General features: G+C 43.1%; 1 protein-coding gene across 3 annotated transcripts in view; it reads right to left on the bottom strand.

The window, feature by feature from the left end:
- Positions 1 to 5,285: 5,285 nt before the first annotated feature.
- LOC147417517 (uncharacterized) overlaps positions 5,286 to 19,460 on the bottom strand; it is a 34,852-nt gene continuing 20,677 nt past the window's right edge. Inside the window, exons 3-5 of one of the 3 annotated variants that reach the window (XM_086506650.1) lie at positions 6,091 to 6,130; positions 5,871 to 5,960; positions 5,286 to 5,547 (exon numbers count right to left, since the gene is read on the bottom strand). In XM_086506650.1, coding sequence (XP_086362776.1) covers positions 5,884 to 5,960; positions 6,091 to 6,130 — 117 coding nt within the window. In that variant the 3' untranslated portion in view covers positions 5,286 to 5,547; positions 5,871 to 5,883. Of the gene's footprint in view, positions 5,548 to 5,587; positions 5,961 to 6,090; positions 6,131 to 19,460 lie in introns of those variants that run through there. The other 2 variants (XM_086506649.1, XM_086506648.1) reach the window with 2 other exon arrangements.

Genomic DNA, 19,460 nt, shown 5'->3' with positions numbered 1-19,460 from the left:
GTAGTATTATTCATGGGTTTTCCTCGTCTTGAGGTTTCCCATAGGTAATTCAATCTGACATTACAAAAAAGAAAAAGTGTGCGTGTGTGTGTGTTTGGGAAGCTTCACGCGTCCATGGCATCGACCTTCCTCTCCCCTCCTTGCATGCCCACTCCCCCAATCTAATTGAAGCACACTGTGAGAGGCTTAGGGAGGACAAGGAACCACATTTCCCACCTAGCCTCCTTGTCTACTCTAATATATACACCCCTACGTGGGTTCCCCATTGGATTGTACCTAACAGTTGACCCACACTCAACGGAGCCTATATCCATAGAAAGTGAACATACATCAATGCCCTGCACGAAATTCCGTACGCCCTTTGAAACAAGAACATGCATCATCATGTAAGCCCTTATTTGGTAGTTATCCCCATCCAATTATCCTTAGCCACAAACATTTTGAAAACATTTGTTGGAGGCCAAAATGAGCCTGAATGAAAAATCTGAGGACACCAAGCTTTTGGAGGTTTCTCGAAGTATTTGTTGATACCTGATAACGCTCACCAAATCCCACAAAAATTTGAGAATGTGACTGGAGGGTTCTCGGCAACAGTAACAGGAGGACATGGCATGCTCTAATACCAATTGTTAAAATTAGGGTTACAGGGACACACACATAGCTTGAAGAAGATGAAGAAGCTCAAAGCACACAACAGAGAGTATATTGCTTAGTGCACAAATAGAAAGATAAGATAACCCTAGAGTGATGGGCGTATATACAACGCACAGGGAAAAAACCTCCTATTAAGAGGAAAAGTGCCCCGATAGTCCTAAGTGTGCTCACACACACCACCATCACATATATGGTAATAGCATTGGCAAAGACCATGACATTTGGATTGAGAGAGCAAGAGAGAATCTTTGATTTTTTTATGCATAAGCATTGACCATTAGAGAGAGAGAGAGAGAGAGAGAGAGAGAGAGAGAGAGAGAGAGAGAGAGAGAGAGAGAGAGAGAGAGAGAGGCCTTGAAATGGCATAAAGCGAGAGTCTGATCATCTTTACTTTGATAATTTCCCACTATTATTGGTTTGGGGGGGGGGGGGGGGGGGGGGGGGGAGAGAGAGAGAGAGAGGCCTTGCAATGGCATAAAGCGAGAGACTGAGCATCTTTACTTTGATAATTTCCCACTATTATTGGTTTGGGGGGGGGGGGGGGGGAGAGAGAGAGAGAAAGAGAGAGAGAGAGAGAGAGAGCAATGATGGTGCCACGTGGAAGAATAGAGGAAGAGAGAAAGAGAGATAGAACAAGAGAGGGAGAGGAAGATAGCTTGCATAACGTCCAAAGGAGCTAGCTTAGTTGGTTGAGTCTTTGTTCTTCCGAGACCCCGATCATGGGTTCAAAGGTGGCCAAGAGACCATGTGCACTCATAAGGACGTTTGTATCGATTCGCACAGGATGTGTGCGATTTGCTACAAAAAAAGATAGCTTGCATAGGCAATGTGGATGCCACATGGCAAGAGAGAGGGAGAGAGATATTTTTTGGAATCTACTTGTCCAATTCTCAAAAAGCACTCGCCATGAATAGCTTGCAAGAAAAACACGTCCTTTTCTATGCACACACAAAGCATATTGATAATTACGTAGGATGACATTAGAGCTTAAATATTTCACTACTAAAGACAACTATGCATATTTCTTCACCAAAGCTCTTGAGAAGGAACAACAACTACTTCAATATCTTCATCAACTTTGGGTCGGTCCTTGGCCAACTTAGAGCATCTTTAAGAGGGCGGTGTTAGTATACACTCAATGCCCACCTCTCAACTCTTTAACGTAAGCACTTCTCTCCAAGTGCGAATAGCTATGCTTGCATTTTGAAGCCATGTGGCATTGTGCCAGATGGTAATGTAAGCAAGTCACAAAGCAATTGTTAGCCAAGAATTGTTGAAAAAAGAGGTCTTGCTTTTCAATGCTTTGTATAGTAAGTGTGGCATACTCTAAAAGGTGAGATGGATAAATTCAAGGATATCAGAACAAAAATTTGTGCTTACTTTGAAAAGTTGATGTTGAAAGTTAGGGCTGCTCGATTAAAAGATTTATGCTTGGTAATGTTTTGGTGGACATGTATGATGGGATGTAGCCTCTTGGGAATGCACGACTACAGAATATTCCCAATAGAGTCTTAGCATAGAACCACAAATTTCTAATGAAGAGAAAGGGCTCCCTTCAAGTGTAGTCACCTGTGCTTGCATTTCTATTTGAAACAAGAAGTCATTCTTGGTAATGCATTGATCAACATGTATGCAATTGACAAGCTTCTTCTCTAGGATATAGTCTTTGAGCATGCATTGATTGCACAAAATGCTGTCATGCTTGGCAACGGTTTTGTCAAAATATATCCCAAATTTTGAAAGCTAAAAAGATTAGCATATTGTGCCAGGTTCCATTTGTCACTCGTCATGAGACTAATTCAATGTCGTCGAACCAAAACCTTTATATTGGAGCTATCTTTATGAATGATGTCTTAAGTGGCACCAGATCCTATATTTTTGGATGTAAGATTTCCATTAGAATCTTCAAAACTTGTCTGTTGTTTTCTTAGATCAATGTGGCAAGCATATCAAACAATGACACGCGAAAATCTAGTTCTTTACCTTCCCATCATATCTCGTAAGTGCGGTCCATGCGACCATTCAAAAACCAACAATTCTTTAAGAACCCACAAGTTTGTGCAAGCAGGCTATTTGTCCTTCCAATCTGCCCTTGCAGAGTGGAAACACAAAGAGAAATCATCAATATAAGAAATTGGCAAATTTCAAAATTTTGACAAGACAATATAACATGCACACGGGACTCACCGCCCTCATAGATTCAGCACGCAATATCTCTCTAGGGGATGCAATCCTCAATTTACCACATGTTTTTCAAAGTGCAAGCAAAAATTCGCATAGAACTCCTCTTATTTGAGTTGCTAACAATAGTTTGAAGCTTTCCACAGTTTGGCCTTTGGACCATGGATGGATAGTTTAGAATTTGGTTTTTGACTTGATATTCTTGTTTATCTTGTTGTGTAGATCATCCCCAACACTTCAAAAATAGCACATAAAGCCTCCTACTACCCTCAATAGATGGATCGATAGTTTGCAGGGTGGGTAACTTTATTAAATTTTGGCCCTTCTTTGCATCTTTGTCCTACCCATCCTAGTTGTGACACAAATAAGTAAAAAAGTACAAGTTATATGAATACATATTTGTCGACATATATATTACACAAAACAAAAGAAAGACTTGAACCTTGTGACATCCCCCTTGGCTGCCTTATACTCTCACCTCACCCATGCATGCTTCTCAAAAATAATGGAAGTCTGCATGGTTTTGTAAATGCAGGCCGTTGAAGATTCACGTGCATGCAAAATTTGTAAATTTGGGGCTCTAGGGCCATAGCCATGACCCCAAATGCACCCCAACCTTTGATGCCCTCAATATTTTACACACCCATTCATATCGATACATTCATTTCACTGCAACATGTGTCATTGCTCAAAGATACGAAAGCATTGAGCGGTGAGAGCCGCATAACCTTTTCAAAGAGTGATAAAAAGAGTTGCGAGGCAAGTCAAGAAACATTTACAATCAAAAGTGACACAGCTTCTTCTTCTTGTTCTTCTTTTTATATGTTAGGAGCAGGCACATTTTCCTAGGCACACTGACCAGTCCTTCACTTTTTACCTGCAACTTATGTTCAAATTTCTGGATCATTCCTTGATCGAAAGAGACTCTAGAGGTTATTTTTTTTACACCACAATTTTTGTCCATCACCAAGCTTCTACAAGTGGAAATGATGAATGCTCATATATCAACTTTGTATGTCATTTCTCCATTATGAGACCCCCACACTTACACTATACCTAAGGATACTTTGCAATTGAAGCTCAAACTCTTAAAAGTAGCAGCACCTTTATTAATTTTTGCCAACACGTTGTAAAAGTAGAGGTGCTGGTTCTAGCCAAGTCATCCTTTCAAAAAATAGACTTATCTTTTTAGGACATGATTTAGTAATAATTCCATAAACAGCAATATCCACGCTTTTGAAAGTGTGTTTGTCTGTGCATGTATGCACATTCATTTTTTATGTGACAAACAAACCCCTTGCACACTCTCTTAATTTCTTTCTACTTCATATTTTCAATACTCATAAAATAAAAAAAATGTAAGTAGTTGTAGTAAAGCTTGTCGCCATTCACTTTCACTATGTCTTTATCTCCGCTCTCCTCATAAACATTTCTAAAAAGAAAGATGTAGATGATGCAATTCATCACAAACTACAATTAACCTTATTGCCAATGTAAGTTGTTAATTAAAAAAATTACAACATTACAAAATTCATTCAGTACTTTTAACTCAAAGCCTTGTGAAAAAGTCCTTCGGGGAGCATGTCTCCTTTTCCTCTCTTTTTTATCTCTTGTTATAACTACATAGGTATTAATTTTAGAAGTGTTTGGAGATGCTCTCATGAGGGTTATGGTTTCATCAAGGTCCGGGGTCAAGGGGGCAGGCCATCCTGGCCGTATATCAACTAGAGATTCGTGCATGTATCTGCAGCATGTCAACACACGGAATCCAAACCTACAGCAACCACTGGGGAACGGCAAATTGTCTCCTCTACACTATTAGTGAGCACTACGACCAGTCATGCACCTGATCCTCCTCCCTTTACAAATAATGTTGGCTCTGTCTGCCCCCTTCCCCTAGACCCTTGACGGTCAGAAATGGACACTTTGTGTCCATTACCCCATAATACCTGCTCCCCAATGGCTCCCGGCCTCCACCGATCGCTAAGGGGTCGTAGGTATTATGAGGAATGGACACTTTTAGTGTCCATTCCCTACCCCTTTAAATCTCTTGGGACAAAATTTTGTAGGGTTTATTTTGCACAATAGTGTTGTACTCTTGGAAATGTGTGGTAGCTAGTTCATTTTTGTCTCCAACATCACCAGGATGACCCCTAGCCCAATGCCTATTTTGACAGCTAAAACATGCTCTTCCTTATGTATATTTGCTACTGAGATGTTTTCGACCCATTAGTAAGCATACTCAATGTTTGTGATTCACGGGATTTGAAAGGTCCTTGGAGCTTGAAAGGTTGTTCAAATGCATAGCCAGATGGTGTTGGAACAAATTCAAAAATACATACGATTTTATAATTACTGAATTGTGGAAAATCGAAGAAGATTTGAGCACATGACGAGCACACCTGCTTTACAAAACTATGGACGACTAAAGAGGCCAAAAACAACATCACTGAGAAGCTCAAGGGCTAATTTGCATTAAGAAGTCCAAAAAACCTCATTATAAATGCTTACAAGGATCACCAACCCCTAGTCAAAGTCAGAGTCAAAGTCTACCCTCAACTGTCGAACGCTGTTGGAGAACTCAATGACCAAAGCACCATCTTTTTAAAAAGCGCCTCCTTATTTGAAACTGAGATAAGTACAATATCCTGATCCACTCACCTGTACAGGATTCACTCCAATTATTCACAGAGATTGAGGACGCCTCTTTGCCTGTTACACAAAAATACATGGCATCCAAACTGTGATGAAGTGATTGTTGAGTGTGAAGCGCAGAGTGAGTGCATTTATAAAAGCAACAAGAGATCACTTGCAATTTGCAAATTCCATCAGCTGTTCCCTAACGTTGAATGATTTAGCCTAGAGTGGGGCATAACAAATTTCCTTGTTGCAGGATTGTACAACGAGTTTCCTTAAGCTCCCTTACTGCCGATTACAATGGGCAAAAATATTCACAAGGATGATAAAAATAATATGCTTTTCCTCACTTAACAAGTACTTCAAGCTTTCGGTTGACTTCTTTGAATAGCCCATACCAGCTTGGCGAGTTCAGCTGCCCTCTGAGTCTGTTGCACTCGTACGATCATCCGGTTTTTCGATGTCAATATCCTCCCATTCTCCAGTTTCTATATAATAAAAGAATATGAATTTAGGAACTTGCACAAAGAGAACCAATCACTGCCTGAATAATTATTTTGAAACAAAAAGTGACCTACTGACGCATGTAACAACAATGGAATAGAAAAAATTACGGACCTTTCTTAAGAGTCAAAGCAACCACAGCATCGTTCTCTACCTGCACAATATAGCGTTAAGCCAGGAGAAGAGAGCATTTGAACAATATAAAGCTATGTCTCAAACACACGAGGTCACTATGACTGGTTGACATGAAGGTCATAAAAACGAGTATACTCCTCTCATTTCTAGCAGACAATATGGCAGTGGTATAGGAGGAGGTGCCCGACTCTGTTTCAAGTATCATGGACCATGAGGTCACTGCCAGCTAGTGGACATGGTCATAAAAACGAGTGTAACTCTTATTTCTAGCAGACAATACAGCTGCTGGCTGCTGCAAAGGAGATGACGCCTGCCTTTATGTTTCAAATAGCAAACACTGTAAGGTCACTACCAGCTGGTGAACATCAAGGTCATAAAAAACAGTATTTCTAGCAGACCATGTTGCAGCTGTATAGGAGACGGCACCCACCACATAACATCAAGAAAGGTGTTCCTTGGTGTTCCAGACGGCCACCTAGTGTTGCTGAAAATCCTATGCCTACGCATATTGGTTTTGCAAGAGCAGCATTTAGGCTTTCCGTCTACATGAATTATAGCACTTTATCCTTTACATGCTTGTCACATTTAATGTTTTTGGTACACAGCAGTGGCAAGCTGATGGACACTGCAGAGTGCATTCACATAAAGTGTATACTATCTAGGTCACCTCTCACTTGGCCAATTTTTGTCATGACCTTGTGTGAGCGGGTGCCTGCTTGTTTACGTTCTATAGCAAGTTCCATCGTTTTCCCCATTTTCAGGACTAGGTAAGGTTTTGGTGTTTGGTGTGGGGAGGGGGAGGAGAAAAGTTGGTGGTAGTTCTAAGGCCTCTTCTACAACTTTTGCCTTGACAGAAGCATATCTCTTGCAGGTTGTAGCTTCAATAGCCCAGTTGATTGCTGCCAGAAGTGGCAAAAGACCACTCTCTGGTGGTTCCTACTGGAGATATGTCATCACAAGATGGTGGCATCCTAGGTTGCACATCATGTTTGAAACGAGGCTCAGGTCACCTTACAGCTATAAAGGTCACCCCTTGCCCCATGTGTTTCACTTGATCAAGGAAACGTTTCATCTGTCTGTATCTAGCAAAATGCGTTTCATGATGATCTTGATTCTTGAGAAGGTTCCTACTCGTCAGGTGACTCCAGCATGTGACTTAAGCTCTTATGTCACAGGTGGTTGAACTAGATTCTCTTGAGGAGGCTAAGTCTCACTCTCGCTGGAGATAGGCTATGATAGGTTAAATGTCTTTTATTGAGGACAATGATATTTGGGAACATGTTCCTCGTCCATTCCACGACAAAGTAATCCATGCAAAAGCGGGTATTCATGGTGAAGTTTCATTTTGATGGCTCTTTAGACAAGTACAAGGCTCGTCTTACTGCTGAAGGAAAGATCAATAGGAAGGTTTCAACTTTCATAAGACTTGCTCCCCGCACAGCACAATTCACTACCATACGGGTTGTCATAAGCACTTGCTGCACATCATGGACAGCATATTTATAAGCCAGATGTCAAGTATGATTTCTTGAATAGTGATTTAGAGGAGGAAGTTTATGTGGAACAACCCCCTGCTTTTGTCATTGGTGACATTTTAAGAAATCGTGGGATTTTTATTGGCATTGCCTGACCAAGCTTTAATCCTATAAGTGACCCTAGGGGTCGCTTCTCAAGCATAAGACCAGTACTCGTAGTACAAGCACCGGTAGCACCATGCTCTAGCGTTTTTGCAAGCAGTACCACCATCAACATCCATGGCGTTTTTCCACCAGCGTTTTTAGTTTACAATAGCACATTTTCTTTGCTGTCAGTTTTCAGCCCTAGCGCTTTTAGAAGTTGCAGATTTCAGCCATAGTCCCAGTGTTTCCAGATTCAGCCCTCAGATCAGCCAGCATTTTTCAGTTTTCAGCCCACTCTCGACATGGGCCATAGCAAATCAGCCCATAGCCTCGTCAAGCTTGCAGATCCCATTCAACATCCCCAGCATTTTGCATTTTCAGCCCTTAGCTCGCAGATCCAACACCTACAACAAGATATACCTAGATGAATCCAGGATAAGCCCAGATTCACCCTTGAAGGAAAGTGCAAGGTATAGACCCATGGTAGTCACCCACAAGACAATATAACCATCAGCTCCATCATGCATAGTATTGACTAAATACCACGACATCCCCACTAACGACCTACAACAAGATCCCATCAACATCTCAGCATCTAGAACCATTGTATCAGGCTATCAGCATTTGTGCAATCTAAAGCAAATACCTCTCTAGCGATAGAGAGGAGGACCCTTGGAGGGGAGATTGGGACCCCATCTAGTGTGAGCACTGTCCTCTCTCTCTCTCTCTCTCTCTCTCTCTCTCTCTCTCTGAACCTTCACTTACAGTATCATTCTCTCTTCTCTCTCTAGTCTTTGCACGCCTCTCATGAAGTTAAAGGAACTTTGAGTACGCACCAAGCACTTATCTTGAGCATTTACCATAAATCACTTCCACTGCACATTAGAGCAAGGCTCTCTATCAACATCAGGAGCTCACCTGCAACCTTGTCATATCAAGATCATCCATTGTGTGTCCACCGCTGAAGACCAAGAGGGTTAGGACTCCTTGAGCCTAACCCTAGCCAACTTGCAGGTCCTGGCTGAGGGGCCTAAACCCTAGAAGCAGGAGAAGAAGTTGTTTTACCAACTTACTAAAATCGGCCAAGCGGCCTAAAGACTAAAGAGGGTTAGGATAAAAAATCCTAAGCCAACCCAACTTACAGGAACCCGCTGAGGGGCCTAAACCCTAAAATAAAGCAGATCACACACACACACACAAACCCTAGATTGCATGGAGGCTAATGACGTGGCATGTTGTGCGGAATTCCACGAATTGCGTTGTAGATTGATGATGTGGCAACATTGTAGGGACAGCCCTTTGGGCGCTAGCTTTTGGACCGGATGCTTTTAGGACTTGTTGCTTTTCATGTGACATTCTACAAGGAGGTGAAGCGGAGCAGAGTTACCAAAGTGTAACCTGTTGAAGCAATATAAAGAAATACCCAAAGAGGTGCCATCGTTTGAGAGTGGAACTCCGCCACTCCATGTCTCGTGTGGATTCTCTCTCTCTCTTTCAATTCTTGGCTTGAAGTGCTAAACGTCTGTTAAGGTCTATTCTTTTAGTTGGCATGTGGTGCCCGCTCGTTATAGTGGTATCAGAGCTCAAGTCGTATGCTTTTTAAAAAGCATACCGGTCCTCCCAAGAACAGACAAAGCAGCATAGTTTCTGGATTTCACAGAATACCTGTAATTTCTCCTCGACAAGCTTCCTGACAATCTCAGATCTCTCAAAGCATCTTCAACACAATCTCCCGGTTCTGCACAGCTTTCGACAGTATCTAAATTACATGTTACCTCCTCTATTGCCTCGGACTGTTCCTCCTCCTCCGGCACCAAAAAGCACAAGGGCTTCTATTCGACAAACTACTCAGTCTTCAATTGGGATCGGGGGAGTTTTCAAGAATATGGTTCGATCACCTGATGTGTACCCAGTGCAACCGCCTCTTCCACTATCATTGCCACCCTCTCCCCCACCTCCACCCAGATACAATAAATGGCGTCCTTATGGTTTCCCCTATTATTATCCACATCCTAGATTTGCACAGAATCAACCAAAAGACAAGGATGGTGGATCTACAGTAAAAATTTTCACCTTTTCTTGCGTGAAAGATTGGAAGAAAGCCTTGCAATTTCTGAAACAATTTGACAATATCTAAGCCTTGGGGAACTACATAGAAGAATCATATATCTCTCGAGCCGCGGGATTGCTAAAAGATAATGCTATGCACCGGTGGAGTTCCATAACTACCTAGCCGCATGCTCCAAGGACTTAGGCAAGCTTTCAAGAATATTTTTTTGCTCAGAGCCACATGACATCCCTATTTGAAGTATAGCTTTTGGCAAAATGGGGTAACCTGAAAATGCTTGCCACGGAAACAATGGAAGACTACAACCGAAGGTGCCTCGATGCAGACCTTCCGATGTTTTTTCTTTAAGCTGATTACCTTGGAGGACCAATGCGAGCGCTACACCATCGGGCTACCATCAAGCCTACATGAATATTGTCTATCTAAACAAGTATCTACTATGCAAGAACTGATGACCATGCTACGGTTGGTTACAAACTATGAAAGGAAAATTGGAGTTTGTTGAGCATCCGACCAACACTCACATTCCTTCCCCACAACCGAACAAATTCTTGGGATTGTTGTGACAACTCGACTCAATCGACAAGACCTCGTTTGACCCAACGCCAACAAGACACTCTACTACAAGAAGGCCGATGCTTTGAATGTTTCTAGACGGGACACACTTACAATAACTATCCTACTAAAGGACTCGTTCTTGACATTTATGGCATCGCTCTTGCAAGTTCTAATGAATTATGCAAAGCCTATGGAACGATCAATGGCTTCAAGGCACTTATCTTCTTTGACACAAGAGCCACCAAGAATTTCATCCATCCCGAATCCTTAAACAAAGGGATTTTGAGTACGACCAACTCATTGGAGAACTTAAAGCCGAGCTAGCCACAGGGCAAACTCAAGAACTTGTACCCCTCATTGGTTCTCTTCGAGTCACCATCCAAGGATACCATGGCAAAGCAGATTTTCACAACATGCAGTTAGGCAACTGTGACACTCTTTTGGGCATGCCTTGGCACGACAAGAATGATGCGACCATCCAGATGCAGCAGAACGACAAGCCAATCGTCCTTAAAGTTTTATTAACAGAAACCAACCCCAAATGATTCTAAGTTTGGTTTGTATTAGGATACTCTTTGAACCTTGTTTCACAATACAGTTTGAAAAATTGCTAGAAATAGAAACTAGCTATTTTGAGCTTGTTTTGGTGTCGATTTGAGATTGCTTGGTTTTGGTGCTGCTTTCAATAATCTCTGAATATCTTTGGCTCGGGCTTTCCTGAGAGAAATCATGTTAGTTGTAGAACCTTTGAACTACGCAAACCGGTGCTCTGGGGAGCGTTTAGTTGTACTTGGAGCCTCCAAGCGACGCAAGTAGCGGTTTGGGGACGTTTGGTTATATCAGTCCTATATATCTCATGGCCCGGACCTTCTTAGGTTATTTGCGGAGGGAGTGATGAGGTAGTCTTTGAATACCTTCATGCCTAAGACCGTTTGTCTGAGAGGAGTCTTCATCAGCACACGAGGGTACCATTCTTGGGTATTCCAATTGAGCCTAGCAAGGAGGGAGCCCCTCGCGTGCAGATTAGGCCCAATTGACAGGCAAACAAGAGCCTTCAGAGCATTTTCTAGATCTGCCCCAACATTTTTGCTAGGCAACGAGAGTAATGACGAGAGATCCATCTTGGGTGTAGTTCCCTCCTCAGGGCAACCTTTTCACAGGCTTTGTGATTGTGCCATGGGAGAGTTTCCCATCCAAGATGCCGGCTATGGAAATGGAGAGTGTTATGTCCCGCTCTTAGGAGAGCAGAGGATTCTTTCGCAAATTCATCAAGGATTACTCTAAAGTTGATGCTTCGCTTACGCAACTTTTAAAAGGAGGGGTGAAAGGGCCGAAGACTTCAGGTCCTCACCGTCAAAGTAACCCCCCTGTTGTCTGGAATGAGCATCGCGACGAGAGCTTTCGGACACTAAAGCACTTGGTGACTACTGCGCCAATATTGCACATTGTGGATCCCAGCAAACCGTTTGTGGTTGAAACGGATGCTAGTGATTATGCCATTGGTGCGGCATTATACCAGGATGGACGTCCTGTTGCGTTTGAAACTAAGAAACTTTATGACACTGAGATGCGTTATCCAACATATGAGAAGGAGCTTTACGTTGTAGTCCACGCCTTGAGGAAATGGCGACACTACTTGCATGGCTCTACAATTGTTGCATGGACAGATCATCACTCTTTGTGCTATGTCTGTGATCAGGGTGATCTCAGATGCCGGAAGGCTAGATGGGTTGAGCTTATGCAAGAGTTTTGACTTTGAAATCCATTATAGAAAAGGATCCAGCAATCGAGTTGCCGATGCACTTGGCAGGATTCGTGAGGTTAATGCCTTGTCTATGGCTGAAATCTCGACGGATTTCTATCTCTCTCTCCGAGGGCTATGTCGTTTCGATGGCCATTTTGGCAAGATATGGAACGAGGTCGAAGCGGGGCATGACTCACGTACAAGCTTGGGTGATCCAGAGACCCAAGTGAGTCGTGTTGGAGAGACGAGACAGCGACAATATTCCGTTAGAGGGGGACTATTGTTCAGAACATCGTTGGTTTGCCAAATACTAGTCGAGGTGGTGACGCTATTTGGGTTGTGGTCGATAGACTCAGAAAAATGGCGAAGTTTATACCAACAAAGTCGACAGTAAAAAGCCATGAGTTGGCGGTTTTATTTATCAGTCAGCTTTATAAGCTGTATCATCTGCCAAAGGATATTGTCAGTGATCGAGATACTAAGTTCACTGGCCGATTTTGGCGAGATGTGTTTGCTCATCTTCAAACGAAGTTGAGTATGTCGTCTTCTGAGTTGAGTATGTCACTTACCCGTGGAGATCTTGAGTTGAATTCAAAGGGTGCTATTGCTTCCAAACCGAAGGCTAACTGAAATGGGGTGTGGTTGGTCGTGGCTTTGAAAGAAGTGCGGTAAGCCCAAAGAGTGCCGTGGATAGCTTGAGCCCAAGACGCCGGATGTAGATGACATGCTTTCCGCAGAAGGGCTATCAGAACCTTATTTGTACTCTCGGCCTGTCCATTTGCTCTAGGGTAATAGGAAGAAGACTTACGATGAAAATTCTTGTAATTGGCGAGTAAGATTGAAATCATTTCATTAACAAAGTGACTGCCCCTATCACTGGTGATCTCCAGGGGACATCCAAACCTACACAAAATATTTTCATATAGAAACTTGGCTACAGTATTGCTAGTGCAATCAGTTGTTGCCATTACCTCTGTCCACTTGGTTGCATAATCTGTAGCCACCAGCAGATACTTCCGGTTACCTGGTTGGGCCGAGGGAGCAATTGGACCCACAAAATCTATGCCCCATCTCTCATAAGGCAGCCATGCCATAGAGACCTGCAGAGGACGGTTAGACTGCTTGCTTGGTTTAGGTCCACAGTGCTGACACATATCACATACTTTCACATAGGCAATTGCATCCCGGAAAACGTAGGGCCACCATAGACCACTTTGTAGAATCTTCTGGGCGGTGATGTCACCAGGGTAATGGCCACTAGTGGGACCATTGTGGGCATCCTCCAGAATATTCTCAACTTCATGAAGGGAGACACACCGTCTCAGAACACCATCTCGTCCGGATTTATAGAGCTGACCCCCAATTAGAGTGAATGGCCTCGAGTTTAAAAGCAATCTTCTCTTTTGCAGTGGAGACGCATTATCAGGGTACAGGCCAGTGGATAGCAAATGCAATACATCGGCGTACCATTTCGGAGTGGTCTCCACCTTAAAGAGACTGCTATCTGGAAAGTCATCTGCAACCCCTATTGCTTCTTCACCTGTGTGAATGCGAGAGAGGTGGTCAGCAAGGACATGATGTTTGTCGAGCCTAAGTAGCACTTCGAAATCAAACTCTTGAAATAAGAGTAGCCATCGCCATACTCGACCTACAACTTGCGGCTTATTAAGCAGATAGTGCAGGGCATGGTGATCAGTAGTAACTGTGAAGTGAACTCCTAATAAATAATGACGAAATTTTTGTAAAGCATACACAATAGCCAAACCTTCCCCTTTTGTGGTGCTATAGTTGCGCTCTGCCTTGGTGAGCAGGCGACTTGCATAGTGAACAGGGCGATCCACGTTGTCCTCCGTACTCGGTTGAGTCAGCACAACACCCACAGCCAATTGACTGGCATCAATATGCACATGAAAAGGAAGAGACCAATCGGGAGCCAATAGAATAGGCACTTCAGTTAGACGTTTTTTGAGGTATGCAAATGCTTCAGCCTCAGGTTTGGACCATTGAAAGGGGACAGTAGCACTAGTGAGTCGGGTCAGTGGTTGAGCCACCTGTGCATACATGCGTATAAACTTGTGATGATAGCCTGTGTGGCCTACAAAGCTCTGCACACCTTTTGGGTTGATGAGAGGTGGTAACTTCAAGATTGCTACTATCTTCTCTAGGTCGGGCGCTAAACCTTTAGCAGACACGACATGGCCTAGAAGTGTACCTTCAGTGACCAAAAATGACATTTGTTCGGATTGAGCTTCAGGCGTGCCTCCCTGCACCTCAGAAAGACAGCAGAGAGCTGAGCGAGGTGCTCCTCTATATTTTCCACTAGGGTTGAACACTGAGCACCCGAGAAAGTTAAAAAATCATCCATGAAGATGCGAAGATGATCCGTAAGCAAAGGACGGAATATGAGATATACTGCTCGATTGAAGGAAGGTGGAGCGTTTTTCAACCAAACGACATTCTAGTGCAGATAAAAATACCCCAGGGAGTCACGAAAGCTATTTTAATTTGATCACCTGGATGGATGCCCAACTGATTGGATCCACTGAACCCATCCACGAAACTGTACAATACATGGCCTGCTACATCTTCTAGCACCCACTCAGTGAAAGGTGTGGGCAAACCATCTGGGATAGTTACCTTGTTCAGAGCGCGGTAATCTACGCACACACGGATTTTATTGGACTGCTTCTTAGGGGCTATCACCATGGGTGATAACCACTCAGAGTGTTCCACAGGCACAATGATCCCTGCCTCTTGCATTTTTTCTAGCTCTGACTTGACAACCTCTGCATACTTTGGGTTGAGCTTGTAAGCTCGGCCTCTGACAGGCTTAGCCCCTTCAACCAGAGGGATAGTATGGACACCCAATTCTGGTGGAATCGCTTCCAAATCCTTGTAGGACCAAGCAAAAACATCTTTAAAAGAGTGTATAAAAGAGACTACCTGATCGAGTAACGCGGGATGCTCCCATAACCAAGTTGCTAAGAGGACGTGTTGAGGGTTGTCAAGGTCGCCCAGGTTGACTTCTTTGACTGGGTCTGGAGGTGTAGTTGGAGAGGGACCAAGGCTAAGAAAGGTTAGGTGATGCTACCTTCAAAGACTTCTCCAAGGACATCAAAGGTTGAGACAACTCTTGCCGTTCAAGATCCTTGGAGTTGGTTCCTAGATAGTGTTGTTGCACGGCACAAGACCTGTTATCCAATATGCAACAACACTATGGATCCGTTTTCATTGGCGAAAAATTGAAAATTCCTATTCACAACGAAGGCACCATGGGGTTGATTCCAGATGGTAGAGGGAATATGCACACCTCCAAGGTACTTAATGCTCCAAAGTTGGGTTTCCATCTCATGTCGGTGCACAAAGTGTGCAAGTTAGGCATGGAGGTGGTCTTCACGGAGGATGCACTTTCATACGAGATTTGGACTCCGGCAAAAAGGCCAACGGGGCACGCTGGAGCGAGGTCTCTACAAACTACGAGCTCTTTTGCAGTTACACGTTCACCTAAAGGTGATCTTTAGCATTAATGGTTTGGCCATTTCAATGTTGATGCTCTTTGTTGTGCTTTTCATTATCAGACAATAGCGAGGTTACCACATGTTGGGAGTAAGCAAGGACGATGCACTTCGTGCATTCGTGGGAAGTTGTAATCACTTACGGTGAGGGATTGGACGGAAACACAGAGATGACTACAATCTACTAAACTTTGCAACACTTCATCGCTTCAAAACATCTTGAATGATTGAGAGAGAGAGAGAGAGAGAGAGAGAGAATCCATGCAAGACACGGAGTCATGGGGTTCCACTCCCAAACGGAAATGGCCCTAAAGACTAGCACCCGTTTCAATATTTCTTTATTATTGCTTCGTACAAGTAGAACTCCAAGAGGGGCCAACTCTCTGAGACTCTATGTCCAGATGCAGCAAAAGTAGCCCTCGAGACACTTATAAACAGCACAAAGAATGCCTAAAAGCAGAGCCCCAAAAGCACTTGATCCAAAAGCTTCTGTTCCAAAAAGCAATTGCTCCCAAAAGCTAGCGCCAAAATCTGCTAGATCAGCCAACACAAAACGAGAAAATCCGTACAACATGCCACATCATCATCTGTTATACAAATCGGTCCTCTGCTTGTCTTTTAGTGCTCTAGGCCTCTAAGCCTCTGCGTCTAGATGCCCCTTTTAAAGTCCTAAACTTCTTTAATCTTTAGACCCCTTGGCCGGGCTCTGTAGGTTGGTAGGTCTTCTTCTTCTTTTGCTAGGATTTAGGCCCCTTGATCGAAACCTACAAACCTCAATCAAGTTAGCTCAAAAATTCGAGGGTTGTTCTAAGGTCGATCTCGAGGGTTTTTCCAAGAATCAATCAGTATTTCTCATTCCATAATGATGCAACATAGATAGTACAATACATCAAAAAGGAAAGAAAATGTGCACGGTATAGAGGATTTTGGCTCCGACAAAGAGATTGGCATAATTAACCCCTCTAGAGAGAGAGAGAGAGAGAGAGAGAGAGAGAGAGAGAGAGTCTGTGACTGGCTAAACAAATGCAGTGATTAGATGCGCCTATTACCTCGACAAACAAACCCTAACCCTAAAACCCGTCACATACCGCTTTCTAAAATCAAAGCAACCGTCCTTGATTGCACGATATAAAAGAATGTCCACGCTTTTAACATTTCCACAACTAAAATCCCTCGAGTGATCATGCAGTGATGCATACTTGTGCAATGTGTATAGGAGATAAGCTAGCTATAGACACCTCGAGTGCATCAAAAAGTCTGTCATGTGGCCAGTATCATAGCCAATGCCTATAAAAGGACAATGGATCATGCTTGGGCGCTAATCGCACACCCAAGATCATCATAATCATCATACTTCCAGTCAATATGGAAAGTATGGCATACGTGTACAACATTTCAATGCATATACAAATGACATTGGATCTCATAAGAGGGCACGTTCCCAACCAATGTCTCTTTGGATGCGATCGACCATCCAAAGTTTGTGGGGACTCACAAAAGTGGACATCTTCCTCATGATACAACGGATGCATGCCATCAGCCATACCATGTCAAATTAATCATCATTCATCATTCATCATTCCTCATGATCATAAATTCATTCAAATTCATAAAACAAAACAAAATGCATGGTTCTTATTGTCAATTGAAAAATTATCGCATTGATTCCTAAGCCGCCGTTGTTCCAAATGCTTTCAGATGCATGTTCATCACTCTTATTACCTGTTATCTGCACACAAATAACAAGAGCTTCCAAAAACATTACATGCTAAATTTTTTTGCAAAAACCCTAATTTGCTGCTGAAAACCTTGATTTTCCAAAGTTGTCGGAATAAAATTCCATTCCCGTCAATGCGTAGGTCTCAAAACATCAAAAAGCATGTTCTTAAAGCTATTTAAGGCAAAAACAAACTCTTATTTCTTCTTCTCCTCCGCTTGCCCTTTCTTCTTCATCCAACTCCATAGCTTCCATATATATGTTGATGTAGAACCGGTTTGCTCGTCAGAACGGTAAACGAGTCACACAAGAATCGTAAAGTAGTCACTAAATTAGCTTTTCCTATCACATAAAGCTAATTTAGTAACACGTATTGAGCATGTGTCTCCTGTGAGTGCTTTTGGGTCAGTGAATTTCCCCTTCTCCGTTGTGATCTCAATGTTGTTAGAATCGTGCTTCGATTTGCAAAGGGCGAGGAAGCAAGCTCATCTCTAATACCAAGGTAATCACTTTCGGTGAGAATTCAGACAAAAACACAAAGATGACTATAATTTACAAAACTTTGCAACACTTTATGTCAGGTGCAACGGAATTGATTATGGTGAAGATCTACGTTTTTTTACACTTCCACAAATCCTTTTTTCTTTCTTTCCTTGCGTTAGTGATTCCTTTTAGGTTCAATGATGATTCCTTTTACTTTTCCCTGAAGAGAGGGAATGAGAGAGTTTGGTAGAGATGTGTAAAGGGAGAGAGAAAGAGAGAGAGGAGGAGAATGAACCCTCTCAAGGACCCCCCACACCGTTGCCAATGTGGTATTTGCTTTAGATTGTGGTAATGGAATGTACACATATGCAATACCTCAAGTGCAGACTCTACTGACTCGAATGATGATTGTCGCCGCGGTAACTCCTCAAGACGAGGCACCTCCAGGGCTGATTTGATGCTCCTTTGAATCCTTCTCGATGTGGGATTGCGGATGGCCACAATAGGGTAGATCTAGGGCTGAATTGAGCTCCCGATGTGAGAGGAATGAAGGGATGAAAACGCAGACCACGACGAGGCAGATGATGGACAGCAATGAAGCACTCGATGCCCGCAAGGGAATGGGCGAGGTGAGGCTCGATGGGCTGCCAAAGTACAGGGCCGCAACGGGAAGAGAGCGAATGCAGATCCACGCCGTTTTCCGCGACGGAACGGGGCTAAATCTGAAAACGCTGGCTGATCTACTGAAAATCTGCAAGCGCTAGTTGGTCTGGCGTTTTAAGCAAAAACACTAGGGCTGATTGTTGGCTGCAGAAAACACTGCTGATCTGAGCAAAAACGCTGGGCTGATTGCTCTCCTATTCTTAGTAGTCCGATTTTATTGATGGTGTGATTCTTTTTGAGTCTCCAGTTCCATGAGATTTAGGTTTCGCTATTCAGTTACATAGTAAGCGGTTTTAGTCCAAATTGTCTCGGATTTCTTTCTGGTGGTACTCGTTCTCTTTTACTAGGATTGAGCAAGAGGGGGGCCTCCTATGCCTTTACCCTCAGTTTTGATGCATTCTTTGGATTGGTCAGCAGCAATACCTTCTGCAGATGCTGGTTGTGCTGGCTTGAGGAGATTCTTGATAAAGCTGGATTTATCTTCAGCGGACAACATTTTACTTCTCGGACGTCTTTCGAGGGTAGCAATTGGATTATATAATGCAGGATACTTTTAAACTGCGAAGTTTGTAGCAAATATTCTCGTCCACGAACAGGGTTGCATTCGTGCGTACGTACGGTACCTTTCTGTACGGTACTATACCGTACGGTTCTGTACGATGGCAAGGGATAAATTTGGGCGAATTCAACGTGCATCATGGTGGACATATAACGCGAGCCCTTTGGGCCTTTTTGTGTGGTCTGGAGAGCAAATTGAAGTGTGTGCCAAGGGTTACTTCACCTTACGATTTCCAAAGAGCAAGTTTCTGCAGAGAACTTCACTTCCAATATGTTCATTTTCAGCATTGTAATGTAAATTTGTTTATGAGTCTATGGGTTTTTCAATAAATATGGCTTTTTTACAAATGGTGCATACCTATTACGTACCTGAAAGGTGGTTCAGTACGGTAGTACGTTCTGTACATACCTGAAACATGCCTAC

The sequence above is a fragment of the Adiantum capillus-veneris genome, chromosome 30, assembly GCF_014529385.1.
Source record: "Adiantum capillus-veneris isolate H3 chromosome 30, ASM1452938v2, whole genome shotgun sequence".
NCBI classification, from domain to species: Eukaryota; Viridiplantae; Streptophyta; class Polypodiopsida; order Polypodiales; family Pteridaceae; genus Adiantum; species Adiantum capillus-veneris.
The sequence above is the reverse complement of the archived record's forward strand: the minus strand, read 5'-3'. Positions and strand labels throughout refer to the sequence as shown.